Source organism: Sinohyriopsis cumingii, chromosome 6, assembly GCF_028554795.1.
Source record: "Sinohyriopsis cumingii isolate HCF-2022 chromosome 6, ASM2855479v2, whole genome shotgun sequence".
NCBI classification, from domain to species: Eukaryota; Metazoa; Mollusca; class Bivalvia; order Unionida; family Unionidae; genus Sinohyriopsis; species Sinohyriopsis cumingii.
This window is the reverse complement of record NC_142966.1, coordinates 73,975,381-73,994,487: the sequence shown is the minus strand read 5'-3', so window position 1 is coordinate 73,994,487 and position 19,107 is coordinate 73,975,381. Positions and strand designations below refer to the sequence as shown.

The 19,107-nt window shown below is 36.9% G+C and overlaps 1 protein-coding gene across 3 annotated transcripts in view; it reads left to right on the top strand.

Annotated features, from left to right (window-relative positions):
* LOC149797213 (uncharacterized) overlaps positions 1–18,723 on the top strand; it is a 56,535-nt gene extending 37,812 nt beyond the window's left edge. Inside the window, exons 5-10 of one of the 3 annotated variants that reach the window (XM_089961897.1) lie at positions 3,155–3,258; positions 10,522–10,582; positions 11,641–11,766; positions 12,737–12,901; positions 17,830–17,997; positions 18,356–18,723. In XM_089961897.1, the coding sequence (XP_089818023.1) occupies positions 3,155–3,258; positions 10,522–10,582; positions 11,641–11,766; positions 12,737–12,901; positions 17,830–17,997; positions 18,356–18,561 (830 nt within the window). In that variant the 3' untranslated portion in view covers positions 18,562–18,723. Of the gene's footprint in view, positions 1–3,154; positions 3,259–10,521; positions 10,583–11,640; positions 11,767–12,733; positions 12,902–17,829; positions 17,998–18,355 lie in introns of all 3 variants that reach the window. The other 2 variants (XM_089961898.1, XM_089961896.1) reach the window with 2 other exon arrangements.
* The last annotated feature ends 384 nt before the right edge of the window (positions 18,724–19,107 follow it).

Here is a 19,107-nt window from a genome sequence, read left to right as displayed (position 1 = left end):
ATATCATCATAAACACCTTGCGTCATACGTATAAATGACCCTCTGATCTATACTATTTTAACGTGAATCAGATGCTGCGCCTGATCCTAATTCCATAACCAATTGCTACTGGTAAAACACTTTTTATGTTTATAAAGGAAATGTCAAAAACAAAATAAACAGTTAGTGAGACAATGTAGCAATGGCAGAAGGTGGTACCCTCTCAGAAAGTGATGCCGGTTACTATGATTCAAATCCCAGGTAGAGTTGACTCCAATAGGAGATTTGCTTAGATGATACGTCAACACCATGCTGACAAGATAATCAATCCTATCCTGGACCCGGCGACGACAGTACGAGCACATTATAAACGCGACATGTCATAATTTGTTCCGGGAGTTGGAATTTCTCTATCGGCTGGTCTCGCGTACGTATTATCCTGCTAGAGCTCGTGCAAGCTCCTGCCGACACTATTCAAAGATCGACTCCTTTGATATGGAATAGCGAGTATGCGAAAAGCAAATTGTGCACAAAAGATGATTGCGCAACGCGTGCGTAAAAATAAAGAGACAGACCTACCTTGCCAGCCTGGACGTCGAAGACGCAGAATAAATCATTACCATCACAAAGCCTAACCTTTGGATTTAAGTAAGCAGGACGTCATTATTGCCAACGTAATTACTCCGCCTAATTGCAACGATTGTTAAAATGTTTGGTGCCACAAACTCTATCTATTCCGCAGCAAAACCAGGCTAACCCCAAGAGAATCATAACTACTTAGAAACAGTATGCCAGTGCTGTCCCCGGTTAAGCGATTTCCTATAGCTGCAGACGACAAGCACATGACTTGTTTCACGTGTGATTGTCACCATCACCAACGCATGTGTCCTTTTGCCTCACTGGGTCGAACTTGTCTATCACTGTACACCCGTCCGCATTCCGGCTTTGTGCGATAAACTTAACGTGGATAAGGTATTCTCTACCAGTGTCAAGTGCCATGGGGATGACAGCCGGGTGTGCGTATCAAATCTGGATCTCTCGGATCATGCAGTTGACTGGCACTTTGTAAATCTAGGTGAGGTCGAACTCTTCGATCTCAACTGGGTCAGCTATTTCACCGGAAATTGTACTTAACACGTACACAGCATCGTCGAACTGTGCATTAAGGCGTTGTACATGCCTTAGCATGCATAATAAGATGAGCATATAATAGAAAACATTTTTCTCTGTGGCAGCAGTAAACTTTGTTGCACACGTACATTCTTCAGCAGGGTGGCGACCACCAAACTGTTCTGTCGTTTAGCCTCTTTTACCTTATCCTGCAACTAGGCTCTTAGCCGCACGCCAGGCATAACTCATCTCCTTGTAGGCTTCCTTTCCTCAGAGTCAGCATGGCACTTCTAACTCGTTTCCTTTTTGTAACAATGCACCTTGTATTAGTCCAGTTCGAACGGAACTCCACATGCTACATTCCAGGATTAGTAACTTTCCTTTCGTCTGTATATAAACGAGATACTATTTGGTGCACAAATTATTTAAGTCCTGTTAGGATCGTGGACCGTCACGCTTCGCTACCCAACTTCCAGCATGGCTGGCCCAACCGGTCATTTACTCATCGACAATTAATAAGTCTTCCACCGCAGCAATCAGTACTGCTTTTGCTCGGATATCACCTCAGAACTGACGGTTGAAGTGTTTTCTGTTTATATTTGTATAGTCTGTTAACTCCTCCTCCTTCCACTCGACTGCTTTGTGTCTCTCGAGGTTCAGAACTGAATAATATTATTTCGCTGTTACCAATAAATATTTTCCTAAACTAATTACATACAAAATCATTGGGGTTCCGGGTGGCCGAGAGGTCTAAAGTGCTCACCATTACTAATCACAGCCATCTCACCTCTGTTTGCAAGGGGCTGAGTCTCGGATTCGGCAAATATGAATGTATGTGAGAAAGCTTGCCAGAAGCTTCACGTTGGTCAGAGGTACTTTCATCAGGTTTTCACGGGGTTTTCCTCCACCATTTATGCTGGCCGCCATGTATAGCCTAACTTGTGCTGATACAGGCGTTAAACCATACACCATCTACAACAACAACACTACTTCATGTAACATTTTGTATTACAAGTATCAGTTTAAAAGCAAAATCACATATAATTTGGAATGCATTATTTGCCTGTTCATACCTGATCACAAGAATAATTTAGTGATGTCCGTAATAACGGGCTAAACGATCCCTTAAGCAGTAAAGCATTTGATATATATAACTCAAGAAGGAGTACATTATATTGCATTTCTGTCTGATTAATAAAATGTTTTATACACAATTCTCTTGCCAAGACGGACTGCTCCGGTGGCCGGCCTAGTGATTAGAGCGTCCGCATCGGATGCGGGATGTCGCAGGTTCGAACCCCGAGTGAGTCATACCAAAGATTTATAAAAATTGTACTTACAGCTGCCTCGCTAGGCACTCAGCATTGAGTGATTAGTGTTAAAACTGGATGGTTTGGTGTCAGGATAATGTGACTGGGTTGGACATCATGCTGCATATTTGCGGCATGACACCCGACTGCTAGACATCACTATAAACTGTGGGCATCGTAGCGATATGACTGAAAAATTGTTAAAGCTGTGTTAAAAATCCAAATCAGACACACACATACACTTGCCAAAACGAGTTATACAGAATCATGAAACGTATTTGTATTCCTCCCATCTGACCGCCTCAACCCTCCACATTTCTCTATCTCGCTGCGAGCGTTGTATTATCGAGAACAAACAACGATCATTTAATTGTACCAAGGGAGAAGACTAATGATATTCATTGATTTGAGGTCGTACAGCAGAATGTATTTGATATGCCATTGGAGAAAATTACTGAATATAGTCTACGTGAAAAATCAGAGGGTTTGAATAATATTAAATTTATTAAAATGTGAGAGGTAAGAATTTCTTTGTATTGTATCAATAGCTTTGCAGAAAGACAAAGCCGTGTATTCTTTTACACATTACTGGACCTTATTATTAAATTTTTCAACTGACCATATCATGTTAATTGCATTTCTATGTCTCTATATTGAGAATGCTCTATTTCATGCTCACGGTAATATAACTCTAGTTTTAGATACGCTTCAGCGAAATCAATATCTTTCAAATCATTCATTTTTTATTGTTCCAGAGAAAGGTTCACAACAGAATCTCGAATACATTGTACTAACTGCTCTGTCAGTTCCTGTTGGGATTGCCATCTATTGTCTTTTACGCAAGAGGTCTCGTGTGAAGGTATGTATTTTTTATAAACATACCGCTATTTTACATTGATTAAGGTTGCCTTCGTATATTTTATGGACCCTCAATTAAAGGTAATACGATGCGTTTCACTCAGACGAAAGATTGAAGGCTAACAGGAACTAAAGAAAACAAGAGAAGACCAAACAAAAACGCAAATTTATTAACTATAAAACGGCTCTTAAAATTTCTGCATTTACCTGCTTTTTATGCAGCATTAGCCTTGCCGGGCGTGAACTTAAATTAAGACATAATTTCAACAAAAATCACTTTATTTCTGTACTGGGCGCCCCAAGTGGCCGAGTGGTCTAAAGGGCTCTTCGTTACGGATCACTGCCATCTCACCTCTGTCTGCGTGATTTCGAGTCTCGGATTCGACTAATGTGGGTATGTGAGAAAGCTTGCCAGTAGCTTCTGGTGGGTTTGTGGTTCTTTCCGTGGTTTTCCCGGGTTCTTCCTCCACCATTAATACTGGCTGCCATGTATAGCCTATCGTGTGCTGAAAAATGGCGCTAAACCCCACACAACAACAACAACAACATTTCTGTATTAATTACAATCATATAACTGATAAAGTAAACAACAACCACATCCATCTGACAGGCATCTTCGTCGTGGTCGTCATCATCATCATCATTATTATTATTATTATTATTATTATTAATCGGTTATGAATAGGTGTGAGTATGTTGTGCTATTCGTTGAGGCCTAAACATTTTTTAATCTACATTCACAAATATTATAAGCTGGTGCATCTTAAGAGAGTAACTCAGGCGCACCGAAGCAAGGTCACCGTGTCACAGCTGTCCCGCTTGAATTACTTTTATATTTTCGACTCATTCTTTACCACTCATGTTGTACAGTCATGAACATTGACTTAGAAAAAAAAAATAATGCTGTAAATAGATTAGTGTGACCAAGTTGTCACGCTTGATCAACTTTAATACTTTAAGCTAATTCGTCCATTATGACTCACTAAGACCTAATTTCACCTTCACACATGAAAATTAGTATATGATGCAACTCATGGATTTGAGACTCAACGATACAAAGAAATACGTGACGCTTGTGTAGGTTTTGCATTTGTAGCCTACTTAATTACTACGTCTTCTGCATTTTTAACTCGAGTCCATCTAATTAAACTTATTGTTTACATTTTGGTAATAATGAAACTTTGTGTTATAATGAGTGTATAGTACAGTTATATTTTATTCTTCCGCACGTTTGTACAGACTTCTCTATTCACGCTACAAGAATTTAAGGATACTTCTCAGTTTGCTTGCATCCCTGTTTACTTACGAATCTATAGGACCATATCGAAGTGTCCGGTTATGATCAAAAACAAAACGTGTGAAGTTTAAATGTCAGGAATCTTTTGACACATTAAGGTCCATATTTAAAGTACCAGCCATTTCTTTACCAAATTTCAGTCCATTATTGAAATCGTCTGTTGTTGCTAGTGATGTATGGATTAGTGGAGTATTGAATCAAAAGGATAAAGATAGAATGCTCTTTCAGGATGTGATTTTACTTTAAAACTAAAGTACTAGAAGGCATGTTTGGCTTTGATATTAGGTTTGCAGCGTTTGAAAGTGTATATAAATCCAGCTCTTCATCTGTGTGTTGTATTCGATTGATCACAATCCTCTCATATACATAAACATAGTAAAATTAAAACTCAGAGATTGTCGAGGTCGTGTTGAGAATACTGAAAAAAGCACAATGGTATTAGACATATCAGGGGAAAATATAACACGATTACAGATGCACTCTCACGTGTATAGAAGTACAATATTACCTAATTGTGTGCAATTATGTTGCGTAACATTCATGGAACATCTCTGATGATAATTATTATAGTAACATACGTGTATTTGATTAAAATGTGTAACTGAATGTTTTTATATATATACAAATTTACCTTTTCATGAGGGGATGTGTTATGACGTTTTTGTTTATATTGTGTATCTGACTCTCTCCATGATCACAAGTCGTAAATGAAGCTTTTGCCTACCTGACTTTTGTAAGTCTTATAAGTTGTAAAAAGAAGACACTCACTGATGTTAGAGTTCAAGGTCTCGCCTTGTTTGTGAGTTATTTAAATTGTTCATTAGTTTTCCGGAACATTCTTTTACGTCGTAGGTCAAGCTGGGATATGTATACAATAATGGTTGGTAAACAATATATTCCATTTCTGTATTAGATCTATCAATAAGAAACTAGTGTGCTTACAGTTGTGATCAAATCTAAAATCGTTATAGAGGAATTATTTGTTTAAGACATTCACTTGAATTACTAATTTTGATTAATGAATTATTTCAAAAACATCCTGGATTACATCATTGTTATATCAGCACATTCAAAACTATTGGTATATCAAAAGATTCAAGACAATTGGAATTATTTCGTAAAAGTGTATATATGATTAGAAGACCAGCTTCAGATTTCACTGTACATTTAATGCATCGCATAAGTGATAAAAGTAAAATATTATGACAACCGGTATTTTGAATGGGCAATCTTATATGCGTTGTATTCAGCGAGTGATAATACCGACCATACTCGAATATTAGCAATATCTATGCGAACTTAAGTTGATAACATTGAATTTGTTGTTCAGGTTGCTGACATTGTCAGCAAGTTTCAACGACTCAACTCAGACATTGCCGTCAATGTGGTTGGTTGGAATAATAACACAAAGCCAATTCGATTATCCATGGTGAAATGCGCACGGACAATATAGATTTGTTATTATTAAGCACATGGGTGATTCAGTGATTGAGCATCATTATGTGAGGATATAACATTTCTCAGGAATGGTATACTGGCATAAAAGGCACAACGATAAAATATTCCACGCAGGCGTTGCATGCATGAGTTTAATACACAAATGTTAGTTGATAATCATCAATTTTATTGTGGGGGAAACACTGAGAAACATCATCGGATAATAATGAAAGAACACGGCATTTTTTTTTTTTTGGTTCAAATTCTGTTTCACAATCTATGCTTGTGTGGTAGCTTCTACATAACGCAAAGAGTAGCAGCAGTGTTAAATAATCAATAAACGCTAACCCTACACACGATGGAAAACACACGTTAAATGCACCAAAAACAGTCATCCCGTATACGAATAAAAATACACACAAAGTTTTAACTGGTCAAGTGCATTTTTTTGATTCACTGCAGTTTATCAATTCCATCCTTGACAAACTGAGTAACCTCTCAGAGAATAGTAATGGTCAATATAGTATCAATTGTCCATACGGTGGTACCCTTAATGGTGGAATACGAAGTTTATTCACCCGCAAAGGAATCAATCACTACGAGTAAATGAATGACTAGAACATGTTTGTTAAAACTCAGATACCACCAATCGAGTCATTCCATTCATTGTTGTTTTACGAACGTACTTCTGTCAACAACGTACATACAAAAATGTGGTTGGTTGTCATAATCTTGGTATCTATAATGATCTGTACCTGCACACAGAAATTATGATAATGGATGATGTGTTTGAGACATCTCACCCCCTACCTTTCGTCATTAGGACTGGCTTGGAATTAGCTACGGTCAAAAGCCAGGGTTGAACTGGTGCTTTGAGCAGGCATTGACCAGTGTCTGTTTGTCAGGTGTAGAATCCGCTGAAGAATTTCGACGGCACTCCATCAATACGCTTGAGGTAACATCCCGAAAGGATATTATCCCTGTCCCAAACATTTGTATGATGTATCGTTACTGCAAAAATCTTCATGAATGGGTTATTATGCAGTCCATTTATGTTGGTGGGTTATAATTGACTGATTCTGAGAACATATGCATTCACATACACGCATATGAGTATGATCATAGCAACGACCATGGATACCTCTTTGAAGCTTATCTGGATCCAGGTAAATAATTTCTTGGAGCCGTTCCTGTGTTGTTATCAAAATATGGTGTTGGTTACTGGGCAAGTTCACATTCATCACGACCAGGCTACTGGCTTACCAGCACATTTGTCTTAGAATTTTCCTTCTACATACGTGCTGGTTTTACTAAACAGTGGATGATCTTTTGAATATTCGCTAATGTCAGATTCATTTAATAAACTCAGATTAATCATATTCAATAACACGTCCTCAGTTGTGGTGTGCATCAAAAGTAAATTTACCTCGCTTGGATCTTTTCGTGGCTTTTAGTAGTGAACTTTAATACATATCTTCAGTCGCGTTTGTGAGCCTGGATGAATCTCTGCACGTCAACGAATCTGCTTCCTTCTATCCGCTATCAACATTTACCATAGTTACAACCTGTTGGTATGAACTTTCATGTACTCGATCATATGGGAGAGGTATAGGATCAGTCTGATGAACTGATGAACTTTGTTGGGCGTTCTCACATAGAAAAATCCAATGAAATATGTTATGGTCCGTGTGGGTAAATCTGCCATACCGCTTGTTTAGGTAGCCACGTTTGAGCAATCCAATGTGTGACTTTCGCGTGGTCGCTAACCATGCAACAGCAGCTTCAACTTTCTAATACTACCTCGGACTTTATTATATTTCACATAAAGTCTGCATATCAATTACTCTTATATTTGTTATGTTTATTTTTTTGTAAAATTATTATATCAATATATTTTACCTCTAATGGGTAGACTTTTTTCTGCAGTACGTCGAGTACTAATGCAATCATAGCCTTCATAACCCTTTGATGTCCCATCTGGTGCTTCTTGCTCCAAATGTAGGATGAATTGCATTGAATGAATGGATGGGATCCACATCTGTAAATTGTGGCACATGCATATCATAAGTCGTATATCCAGCCGTGTTCAAATCGCAGAGTGGTTGTATTCATGATTGTGCTTTTCAGCAGGGCATTTGCGTCGCCTTCCTCGAGTAGTTTTGTTAATGTAGAAACAATATAGCAACTGGCGACCTTCATAAGAACGTGAACCTACTTGCTCCACAGCGAATAAAACTTAAAAGTGATCGCGGCTATACCATTATAGGTCTTTGAATTCAACTTGGATTTCAATTACGAGTTCAATGCGGTGTCTAATAAAATAGTAAATATGATTGTGTTGCACAACACGTGATTTTCACCATTGCATCAAAAGAATAGAAACGCTCTGTGTTTCCGTCATTCTCCGGAAGAGAAAGTCCAAACTAAGCAAGCACAATAAATGTTCCAAAACTCAGTTTGCGCACTAAACACTGGACCGGCTGGATCTGGGAAACCTAAACTGTTGCTGAATATGATTGTGATATGGTTAACGTATGATTGGTTGTGCATACTTCCCCAATTGGCTTCGTTCCTATAGTCGACAAAACTCTGACAATTGACGACTTCGATTTGAGTAAAGATAATCTTGTTGTGTACGATGATGTCATGCTTGAACACCCAGATAAACCCGCGAGAATATTTTCCAGTGGCCAACAGGACACAGACATGATCTGTATAACACATCGATACATACAAATACCTAACGTGGTTCGGGGCAACTGTAATATGTTGATGATGGTTCATGACATTGACGTGCATGGACTCGCAAACATTCGTTAGACCTGATGTGATGTTGATTAATCCTGTGATAAATTTCGGAATATATGTTTGCCCAGGAGCCACATAGTTTTTTTCACTACTAACTTGACTGGTGGCTCAGTCAACGTTCGAGCCTATTTGGGCATGATAGTTTTAACGATTATGATACATATAATACAAACAAATGACAGTAAGATCTTAGCACATTATATGGAGTGACGCCGCAAAAACTGATGTGAATTTCATCAACTGACCGATAATGTTATAGCCGGCATCAGAAGTATCAAAGATGTGTTACAGTCCCGAGAAACGACGCGGAAATATCTCACGAAGGGTGCCGAACAAAGGTCTGCACCATTGCTCAGACAAATAATTGGAAGAAAATTCAAAAAGCCACGCGTGCAACCACAGAGGAGGCAGAAAGATTCATAGAGGCTTGTGCTTAAAGCCAAGAAGACATCGTGGAACTTGTAGGAACTGCTGCTGTAATCGCAAAAGTCAACCACGGACTTGATGAAGACAATAGAGTGACAACTGAGAAGCTTACACCTCCATCAGTTTCCTAATCAATGATGAAAACACCATATCAACATGTTAACTAGCGTTGTAGACAGTGGATCTTTGACAATCCTATATATAATGTTCTTAAAACAGCACCTGAATGGAAAGAGCCCATATTAAAAAGAAACAGAAAAAACATCAGGATCATTGGCCAACAAATGGCACAGGTTTGTATTTTATGCCAGGTATACACAATCCGTTCGTGAGGCATGGGAATATTGTAATGTCATAATCGATATATCTCTTTCTAGAAACGTAAAGTAAGGCGAAGAAATAGTTTTAGACGTTATGAAAATATTGAGGGGAAACATACGAAACGAGGACCAAGGCGGCGAGCACATTAACGCAAACCCGAACCGAAAGCCGAATTAACATACGCATTTGGACCGAACCTGAACCTATACCCAGCTTCATCCTCAGAAAAATTTGGATTCCCAATGGCAAATTACTTTAAAGACGTAGAGCTAAGAATGAAAACAAGATAATGCACTTCTGGGTATATTTGACAATCATTTTCCTATAACTGTGAACTATTTTATGAAACAGTCGAACAATGCAATCCTTCTGTTCAATGGAGGCACCAAACATATGAACATAGTCTATGACCAGTCAAGTTGGTGATTGCTGCTCTACATGGAAACATAACGTCTCAATGGGTAGTTACGTTTTTATGTAACAATTAAATGCAGTGTCTGCAGAGAATGAACATTAGTCGCCGGTTATAACAGTGATTTGTTTTCCTATGAAGCTTTCCATTATACAACTCTTTTATATGATCGTTAACTATAGTTATTTATTTTATTTTGAGAACAATTGTTTTCCAACGGATTAGAAGTGTATCCTGAAACCCCTAAGGAACTAAGAAGTTGTTTCCTTATTAATTCCCAAATTATAGATGGATGGAACAAATTAATTGTTAACATGTGTTTTTTTTTAAATAGTAACAGACACATTCAATAGTTACCTTTGCGTATATATTTGTGTATAAGACACCTATGATCTTTAATTTTTAAAATACATTTTTATTGTAATTTAGATGAATGGACCATGTATTTTGAATATAAAGACGTCCTCTTCATCATCTTCTTGTTGCTAATTTTATTATTATTATTGTTATTATCATTTTTATTATTATTATCATCATTATCATTATTATTATTATTATTAAAGGGACACGACAATCAAGTTGCTCCTCTTAAGGATGAACTAAAGAGCATGACTTCAGAACCAGGTAATACACATATCAGTTTAGTTCCCAAAATACAAGCCATCACCGTATCTTCCGGAATTGTATTTGTAGATTCAATTGGAAGAAACAACGAATTGTGTAATTCTCTACGAAAGGCAACCCTCTTCAATAAACTTAAAGCTGGTGGGCATGGCGTTACATTTCTCCTTCATTAATCCGACGTTAATGGTAAATAGTTCTCTAAATGGAGCATCATGGGTTTTGTTTGGCTAATTGTTGGTTGTTCCTTGATTATTGAGATATGAACCACACTGCACTTCATTTTAACGCGGCACAACTTGTATCACTATTCTGTGTCCCAGCATGTTGTGTCTGCTTTGCTTATCGGTTGGATCAGACTGGGAAAACAATGCTGATATCTTCATTTCTGGTATCTATTTGACCTACTGATCAGTATTTTATGTTTCACATTATTGTCTCCGATTATCTCCGTAGCATCAGCGATACGGTTATTCAAATGTGTTTTCTGGACTTACTTTTCCCTCTGCTGGAGGTAAGAATAAATTTTGTTATACATATTGTGTGGGTACAAAGAATAAAAAACCGAGACATTAACGTAGATCTCCTTTTAGTGCCGTTTTTCGCATATTTTGTATCAATCAGACAAATGATAAATTGTTGACTGCAAACTGTGGTGCTCTTTCATGTGTGTGTGTGTGTGTGTGTGTGTGTGTGTGTGTGTGTGTTTGGAGATAAAGAGAGATTGAGATAGGAAATCATACATTTTGTCCGAATTTTCCTCCAAAATTGATACACCAGTTCTGGGGCTAATGAATTATGGATATTAAACTAACTAATCTAGGAGTAAGAAGTTTTGGACAACTCTTACACAAATACATTTTCAATTAATGGCTAAACGACGATTTATATAAAAATTGTCGACTGTTAGTGAGATTCCACATCAACTGGTTGCAAATAGGAGGCTTTCCTTCCCGGTCTTGCCACCATGTTTAATAGCTTAAAAAATAATTAACGATTATTTTGAAGGACGGAGATTATCTACATATTTAAAGTTTTAAATGGTGCGTTTCTATAATTAGAGGATCACCAGAGCGAAGAAGGATCATCTTCCTTCACTGATGAAACGTCAGATTCAAGTACAACATCCAGGACGACCACTACAACAGCTACCTCTAGATCCTCAAGCCCACAGACTTTAGTATCTGGTTCGACTGCTCTCTCTCTCTCTCTCTCTCTCTCTCTCTCTCATATCCACTAATTAATCGTGTCGATGGTACATGTCAAATTGTCATCTGGGTCTCTAAATCAAAGTTATTCCTTAAGAGAAAAGTCGTGCTTGTCGGTTGGCACAGATTCGGAAAACAATATTTTCCATTGCGTCATTACTAGTTATCTTTCCGACCTATGGAGCAGCCTTTTTATGGGTCACAATATTGACTTGAATGTCGATCAATCTCCGGAACATTGGCGATACGGTTATTCAAATGTATTCTCTGTAATTTATTTCCCTTTGCTAGATATAAGGAACATTTTGTTAATTGTGCGTTGTAAAGAATGATAAAATGTGACCTCGATGCAAAGCACTTTTTGTATCGTTTATACCATATTTTGTATATGTTAGACAAAGGATAAATACCGTCATTGTTTACTGTAGATTGTGGTCGTCTTGCGTGTGTGGATATGTGTGTATAGAGAGAAAGAGATAGGAGTTCTTACATTTTGTCCGCATTTTCATCCAAATTGATATGCACGTTCTGAACCTTTACTCTTCTGGCAGTAAATAATCTTAGTAAAAAATCTGAATAATTCATCAACTTTCGTAAACTTCGTCTTATATGAACACCAAGAATAAAATCTAGTTCTCAAACACTATGCACTTTGATAATTGAAGCATTTACTGGGGCTAATGAATTATGGATGTTAAACTATTAATTTAGTAAAAGGAAGTTTTAGACACCTTTAAAATAATTATATTTCCAAACGGTAGCTAGACGACAATTTACATAAAAATTGTCTACGGTTGGGGAGATTCAGCAGCAACTAGATTCAACAACTGTATTTCCTTTCTTGCCATGAAGTATAATGTTTGGAAAAATAAACAAAAATGATTAATTTGCACGATGGAGATGCTCAGTATTTATTAAGTTTAAAATGCTGAGTTTATATAATTAGTAGATCAACAGACCGACGTAGAACCTAATCCTAATATACCTACATCAACTGTTGAGAATGCGATTCTTACACCGCCGACGATTCCAACAACCACATCAAAGACATCTTCCACGACGACTACTACACCATCGTCCACTAGATCCCCAAGCACACGTCCTATAGTATCAGGTTCGACTTCTCTCTCCGTGTCTGTCTGTCTGTCTGTCTGTCTCTCATATCTCCTGATTACTTCTGTTGATGGCTTGTACAGAAATATTCATCTAATTCGCTATATCAAAATTATTGGTGGTGAAGAACTTAGTCTAGAAATCCGAGTGTACCGTCGCGCTTTTACTAGGAGATCTGAAAGATCGGTGACTTACATCAGTGGTATTATAAGGCATTGTGTATGTATGGAGAGAGAGATGATGATGATATTCTTTTATTCCTCCATTTTCTGAAGATTTTAAGACAAAAAAGAAATGCATTTAAATACATAGAATCACAAAAATAGTAGATTCGTTACTTATTGAATTATTTCCAATAGCAAACGAATAAATAAATTAAAATCATTACTAATCTAGATAGATATATATATACGATAAAACATTTGAAAATGTATCCTCACAACAAAAATAGTTTCCTACTCTCTTTGCAATCCAGTACAAGTATTTCTTTCCTTATATTTTGAGTGAGTTCTCTATTGAATCGAATATATAATATCCTTTATCTTAATGAAATACTTGGTAGATAGTCTGATCATATTTATCCATGCCTCAAATTCTAAACCTTCTGATATATCATTTAAACCACCAAGTAGTATAATCAGTATAACATCATCGATCTGATCACAGAAATCACGGTAAATCACTGGAGGCATATACGAAAATAGACTTTCCATCAAGTGGTTTCTGTCGTCTGAGGTTAAGGCACAATTCATCGAAATGTGCAAAATACGGTCATGACTCATTTTGCCACATAGGGGACACAGTCCAGGTCTTGCTTGCATTCCTCCAATACGAATTAATGTCCCATATTCCATTTTTCTGCTTGAGTCAGTGTAAGCTATTTTCCATAGATGATGCATTTTTAATCCTGGATTAATTTTTAAAAATCTACCGAATCCCTCTGATGGATTTCTGATACTCATTTCATGTTTTCTCTCCTCTAATATCTGTATTCTTGTCCCAATTAAGTTTTTCCATGTTATTTTGTCTGGAACTTTTCCAGTGAAAATAAAGTCGTTGAGATAGTCTTCTAAATCATACTTTTTTAGTACAGTATTTACATCATATATAAAAGAGTTGTAGCTATGTTGGGGGTCAAAAATAAAATTTGCAACAGCCCAGAGGAAAACCTTTTTAGCCGTTAAATTTGCTGATGTTCTACACATGCGACCAAGGAATACGAGTTTTTGCTTATCTATGCGAGCTTCCATTGATATCATCCCCAAGCACGATGTCGTAGATCCAATAGGCGATCTTTGAGGGAAACCTTGTACTCTCCGGGCGAAATATCGTTGTATTTTCTCCATTGATTCAATGCCCTGATATGACATATTAAACCAGAGTTCTGAGCCATACAAAGCAGATGGCAATATAACTCTTTCCCAGACTTTCACAGAGACTATAGGATTCATTCCATTTGCATTTAATCCAATTGAGTATAGTGAGTTTGTTACACGTTTAGCTTTATCGTAGGAATAGATTATACGATCATTAGTTTTCATTGATTGCGAAAAGGTAACTCCTGCATATTTCACTTTTTTTGCTCTAGGAATATTCTGTGATCCCAGAGTAATTCCATTTGATGAGTACACTTCCTTTCTTTTACTAAATATCATCCAATTACTCTTGTTAGAGTTATATTTCAATTTCCACTTCTGTGCATACTGATAAGCTGTATTCACGAGTATTTGCAATCCATTCAGCGTAGAGCTTAGCAGAGTAGTGTCATCTGCCAAAGGCATGCCAGGTATGTTCATCTGATTCACTGTTATCCCGCAATTAGTCATTACTATCTCATTCAATAGGTCATTTATGTACACGAGAAATAAAAAAGCCGACATTACACGCCCTTGACCAACGCCTCTCCGTAATGGAAATGTCTTAGATATACATCCTCTACACGCTACACAGGCACTTGACTGTGTGTAGGAATGGGCGATTATTCTCCATATTTTTGCATTAATTCCTAATATTTTTAGTTTTTTTAATAGTCCACAATGCCACAGTCTATCGAATGCCTTTTCGTTATCCAGAAAAACAGCATATACATTAGAGTTATGATTATTAAAGTACATCAAACATTCTTGAAGAGTAAAAGCAGCGGAGATAGATCCAGCCTCCTCACGAAATCCAAATTGATAAGGATGTGGAAAGCTTATTTTGTCTAAATACTTTTGAATTCTAGTCATCAATATTTTTTCAAACAATTTTCCCAGACAAGATGTCAATGTTATACCACGATAATTCACTGGATCCTTTTTATCTTTACCATTTTGTTTGTATATCGGTATAATCATCCCACATCTATATACATTAGATAAATACTCATACTGGATCATGTAATTAAAAAGGGCAGTTAAATGTCTGATTAAATATTTTCCACCATACTTTAAGTGTTCATTCGATATGCAATCAATGCCTGGTGATTTTTTTGTTTTTAGAGACTTGATATGCTGCAACACTTCTTCCTCTGTAATATTATTACATTTTATGTTATCAGTCTCTAGTTTGCTTTCTTCGTACATATTCTTCATTTTGACACAATCATTATGTTCCTCATCTGTTGTACCACTTAATTCAGAAAAATATAGTTTCCATAGATTGACACATTCATCCAAAGTATTAGATTCTACTCCTCGAAATGCAATATTACCAATGTCCGATTTATCTTTTCTATTTTCCCGTATGACTGCATAGAATTCGTCTATTCCCATTTCTGCACTCTTTTCTATCTCTTCAAATATGCACTCTTTATATACCTTTTTCTCTTGCCTATGTTTCTTTCTAAACTTTCTTTTCGCGTCCTTGTATCTTCTTTTGATGCTACACTCTGTGCTTCTATTTATTCCTGCTTTGATCCATTCTCCGCGCGCTTTTCTCATATTCTGATGTAAATTTTCAAGCCCACTTTTCTTCCAATATGGTTTCAAGTGCGATTTGAATTCGGACTTTGGAATATATCGGTCTGATGCAGTTATTACACTCTTAGTTATCAATTCATTATACTTCTCTATATCTTCTACCTTTTTACACTCATAGGTGAAATTCAAGAATGCACTAACATCAGATTTATACATGCTCATTTCTAATGGATTTGCCAAGTTCCATTTCATTCTTGGAGATACACATGTCTTTTTATTTTCCTTCAGTATATCTTTTGCAAGTGCCGCTGTAATAGGTAGGTGATCCGATATTGAGAAATCAATTTTGTCATTTACTATGTGTCTTTTTACAGCACCTCTAATTATTTCAGGTATTAATATATAATCAAGTGTGGAAGTTCGTGACATGTCTTTTGATCTATACGTGATGTAATGTTCATGTGGTTTTATCACCAGCGTAGCAACTATGTTTCTCTCTTCTATTCTTTTTTGGAGAGCAAGATCTCTTCTTGATGGATTTTTACACACAAGATCTGCATTCATGTCGCCCGTAATTATGCATATATTTTCAGCAGAATACCTATCATACACATCAAAAACATTTTCACAAAATTTGTCATATGCATCATCAGTTCTAGTTGTCGAGGGAAAGTAGGTTGCAATCAAAATTATAGGTTCCAAGTCTCTCACTAAGATTTTCACCGCCATAATATTTGGGAACTCATTTTGTAAGGTGATTGCTTTGCATAGTGATGATCTATAAAATACGGCAACCCCGCCACTACCTCTATAGCATTGTTGTATCTCTTCAGTAGGTAGCGCAACTACTTTGAAATCATCATGTAATTTATCTAAATACGTTAGATTCTTTGTACAAAGCCAATGTTCAGTGATAACAAATATATCTGTGTCTGGTAACAATTCAATTAGATTCTGCGTGCTAGACATTATACCACGTACATTCCATGTTGAAATAATGATCATAATTATAATTAAGAAGCAATTACTAGTCATATGGCTATGCTCATTAGGAATATATTTTGTAATTCTCATGCGTTTCATCAAGTAAGTAGCCTTCTCTCCATTTTCTGTTTGTTATCCATTCCCTACATTTTATTCCAGAACTCGAAAATGATTCATTATTCATCATCAGTTCAAAATCTTTATCCAGTACATTTAGTCGAAATGTATATATATTTGATCCATCCCAATGGGGTCATTACTAGTTATCTTTCCGACCTATGGAGCAGCCTTTTTATGGGTCACAATATTGACTTGAATGTCGATCAATCTCCGGAACATTTGCGATACGGTTATTCAAATGTATTCTCTGTAATTTATTTCCCTTTGCTAGATATAAGGAACATTTTGTTAATTGTGCGTTGTAAAGAATGAAAAAATGTGACCTCGATGCAAAGCACTTTTTGTATCGTTTATACCATATTTTGTATATGTTAGACAAAGGATAAATACCGTCATTGTTTACTGTAGATTGTGGTCGTCTTGCGTGTGTGGATATGTGTGTATAGAGAGAAAGAGATAGGAGTTCTTACATTTTGTCCGCATTTTCATCCAAATTGATATGCACGTTCTGAACCTTTACTCTTCTGGCAGTAAATAATCTTAGTAAAAAATCTGAATAATTCATCAACTTTCGTAAACTTCGTCTTATATGAACACCAAGAATAAAATCTAGTTCTCAAGCACTATGCACTTTGATAATTGAAGCATTTACTGGGGCTAATGAATTATGGATGTTAAACTATTAATTTAGTAAAAGGAAGTTTTAGACACCTTTAAAATAATTATATTTCCAAACGGTAGCTAGACGACAATTTACATAAAAATTGTCTACGGTTGGGTGATTCAGCAGCAACTAGATTCAACAACTGTATTTCATTTCTTGCCATGAAGTATAATGTTTGGAAAAATAAACAAAAATGATTAATTTGCACGATGGAGATGCTCAGTATTTATTAAGTTTAAAATGCTGAGTTTATATAATTAGTAGATCAACAGACCGACGTAGAACCTAATCCTAATATACCTACATCAACTGTTGAGAATGCGATTCCTACACCGCCGACGATTCCAACAACCACATCAAAGACATCTTCCACGACGACTACTACACCATCTTCCACTAGATCCCCAAGCACACGTCCTATAGTATCAGGTTCGACTTCTCTCTCCGTGTCTGTCTGTCTGTCTGTCTCTCTGTCTCTCATATCTCCTGATTACTTCTGTTGATGGCTTGTACAGAAATATTCATCTAATTCGCTATATCAAAATTATTGGTGGTGAAGAACTTAGTCCAGAAATCCGAGTGTACCGTCGCGCTTTTACTAGGAGATCTGAAAGATCGGTGACTTACATCAGTGGTATTATAAGGCATTGTGTATGTATGGAGAGAGAGAGAGAGAGAGAGAGAGAGAGAGAGAGAGAGAGAATATTTGTCGATTTGCCTTTAAAATAGGAATTGCATCAATTTCTTGTTTTAAATTCCCTCAATATTTTTTTTAACACTTGGACAGTACTCAGGAGTAATCAGCCATCACCACCACTCTGTGCATGTTCTTACTGCGGTCAGTGGGGAAAACATTACCATCCGATCGCGAGCAGCAGCAGGAAATACAGGAAGAAAAAGCATTTCCGATGTCGTTACTGCGGGATTTACTGGGAAAAGATTACCAGCTTGCAATTGTACTCTCCCTGCTCATTTATGTCAAATCAGTATTAAAAACTGTGGTATAGTAAGTAATTCGATATAACGGTCTTTTAGCAGCAACGGACAATATGGCTGTATAATTTTATGCATACGTTTTAGATGCTTTACATGTCAGTAGTAAATGGGGGCACCCTAGCGACAATGGGAATTAGCATTACAAGACCCCTTGGGCAACTCTAGCGACAATGGAAAATTAACATGGAGAAAAATCGTGGGACAATCTGGCGACAAGGGAAATTAACATGGAGAAAAATCGTGGGTCACTCTAGCGACAAGGGGAATTTAACATGGAACTATAGTGTGGGTCTGTCTAGCGACAAGGGGAAATTAACATGGGAATAGAGTTTGGGCTTGTCTAGGGACAAGGGGAATTGAACATGGGGAATAGAGTTTGGGTCTGTCTAGGAACAAGGGGAATTGAACATATGGAAATTGAACATGGTGGGTCTGTATAGCGTCAAGGGGAATTGAACATGGTGGGATTGTCTAGGGACAATGATGGTAGAGGGTCAAACACAACAGAGACAGAAACATACATACACTAGTACAAGCGTGAGA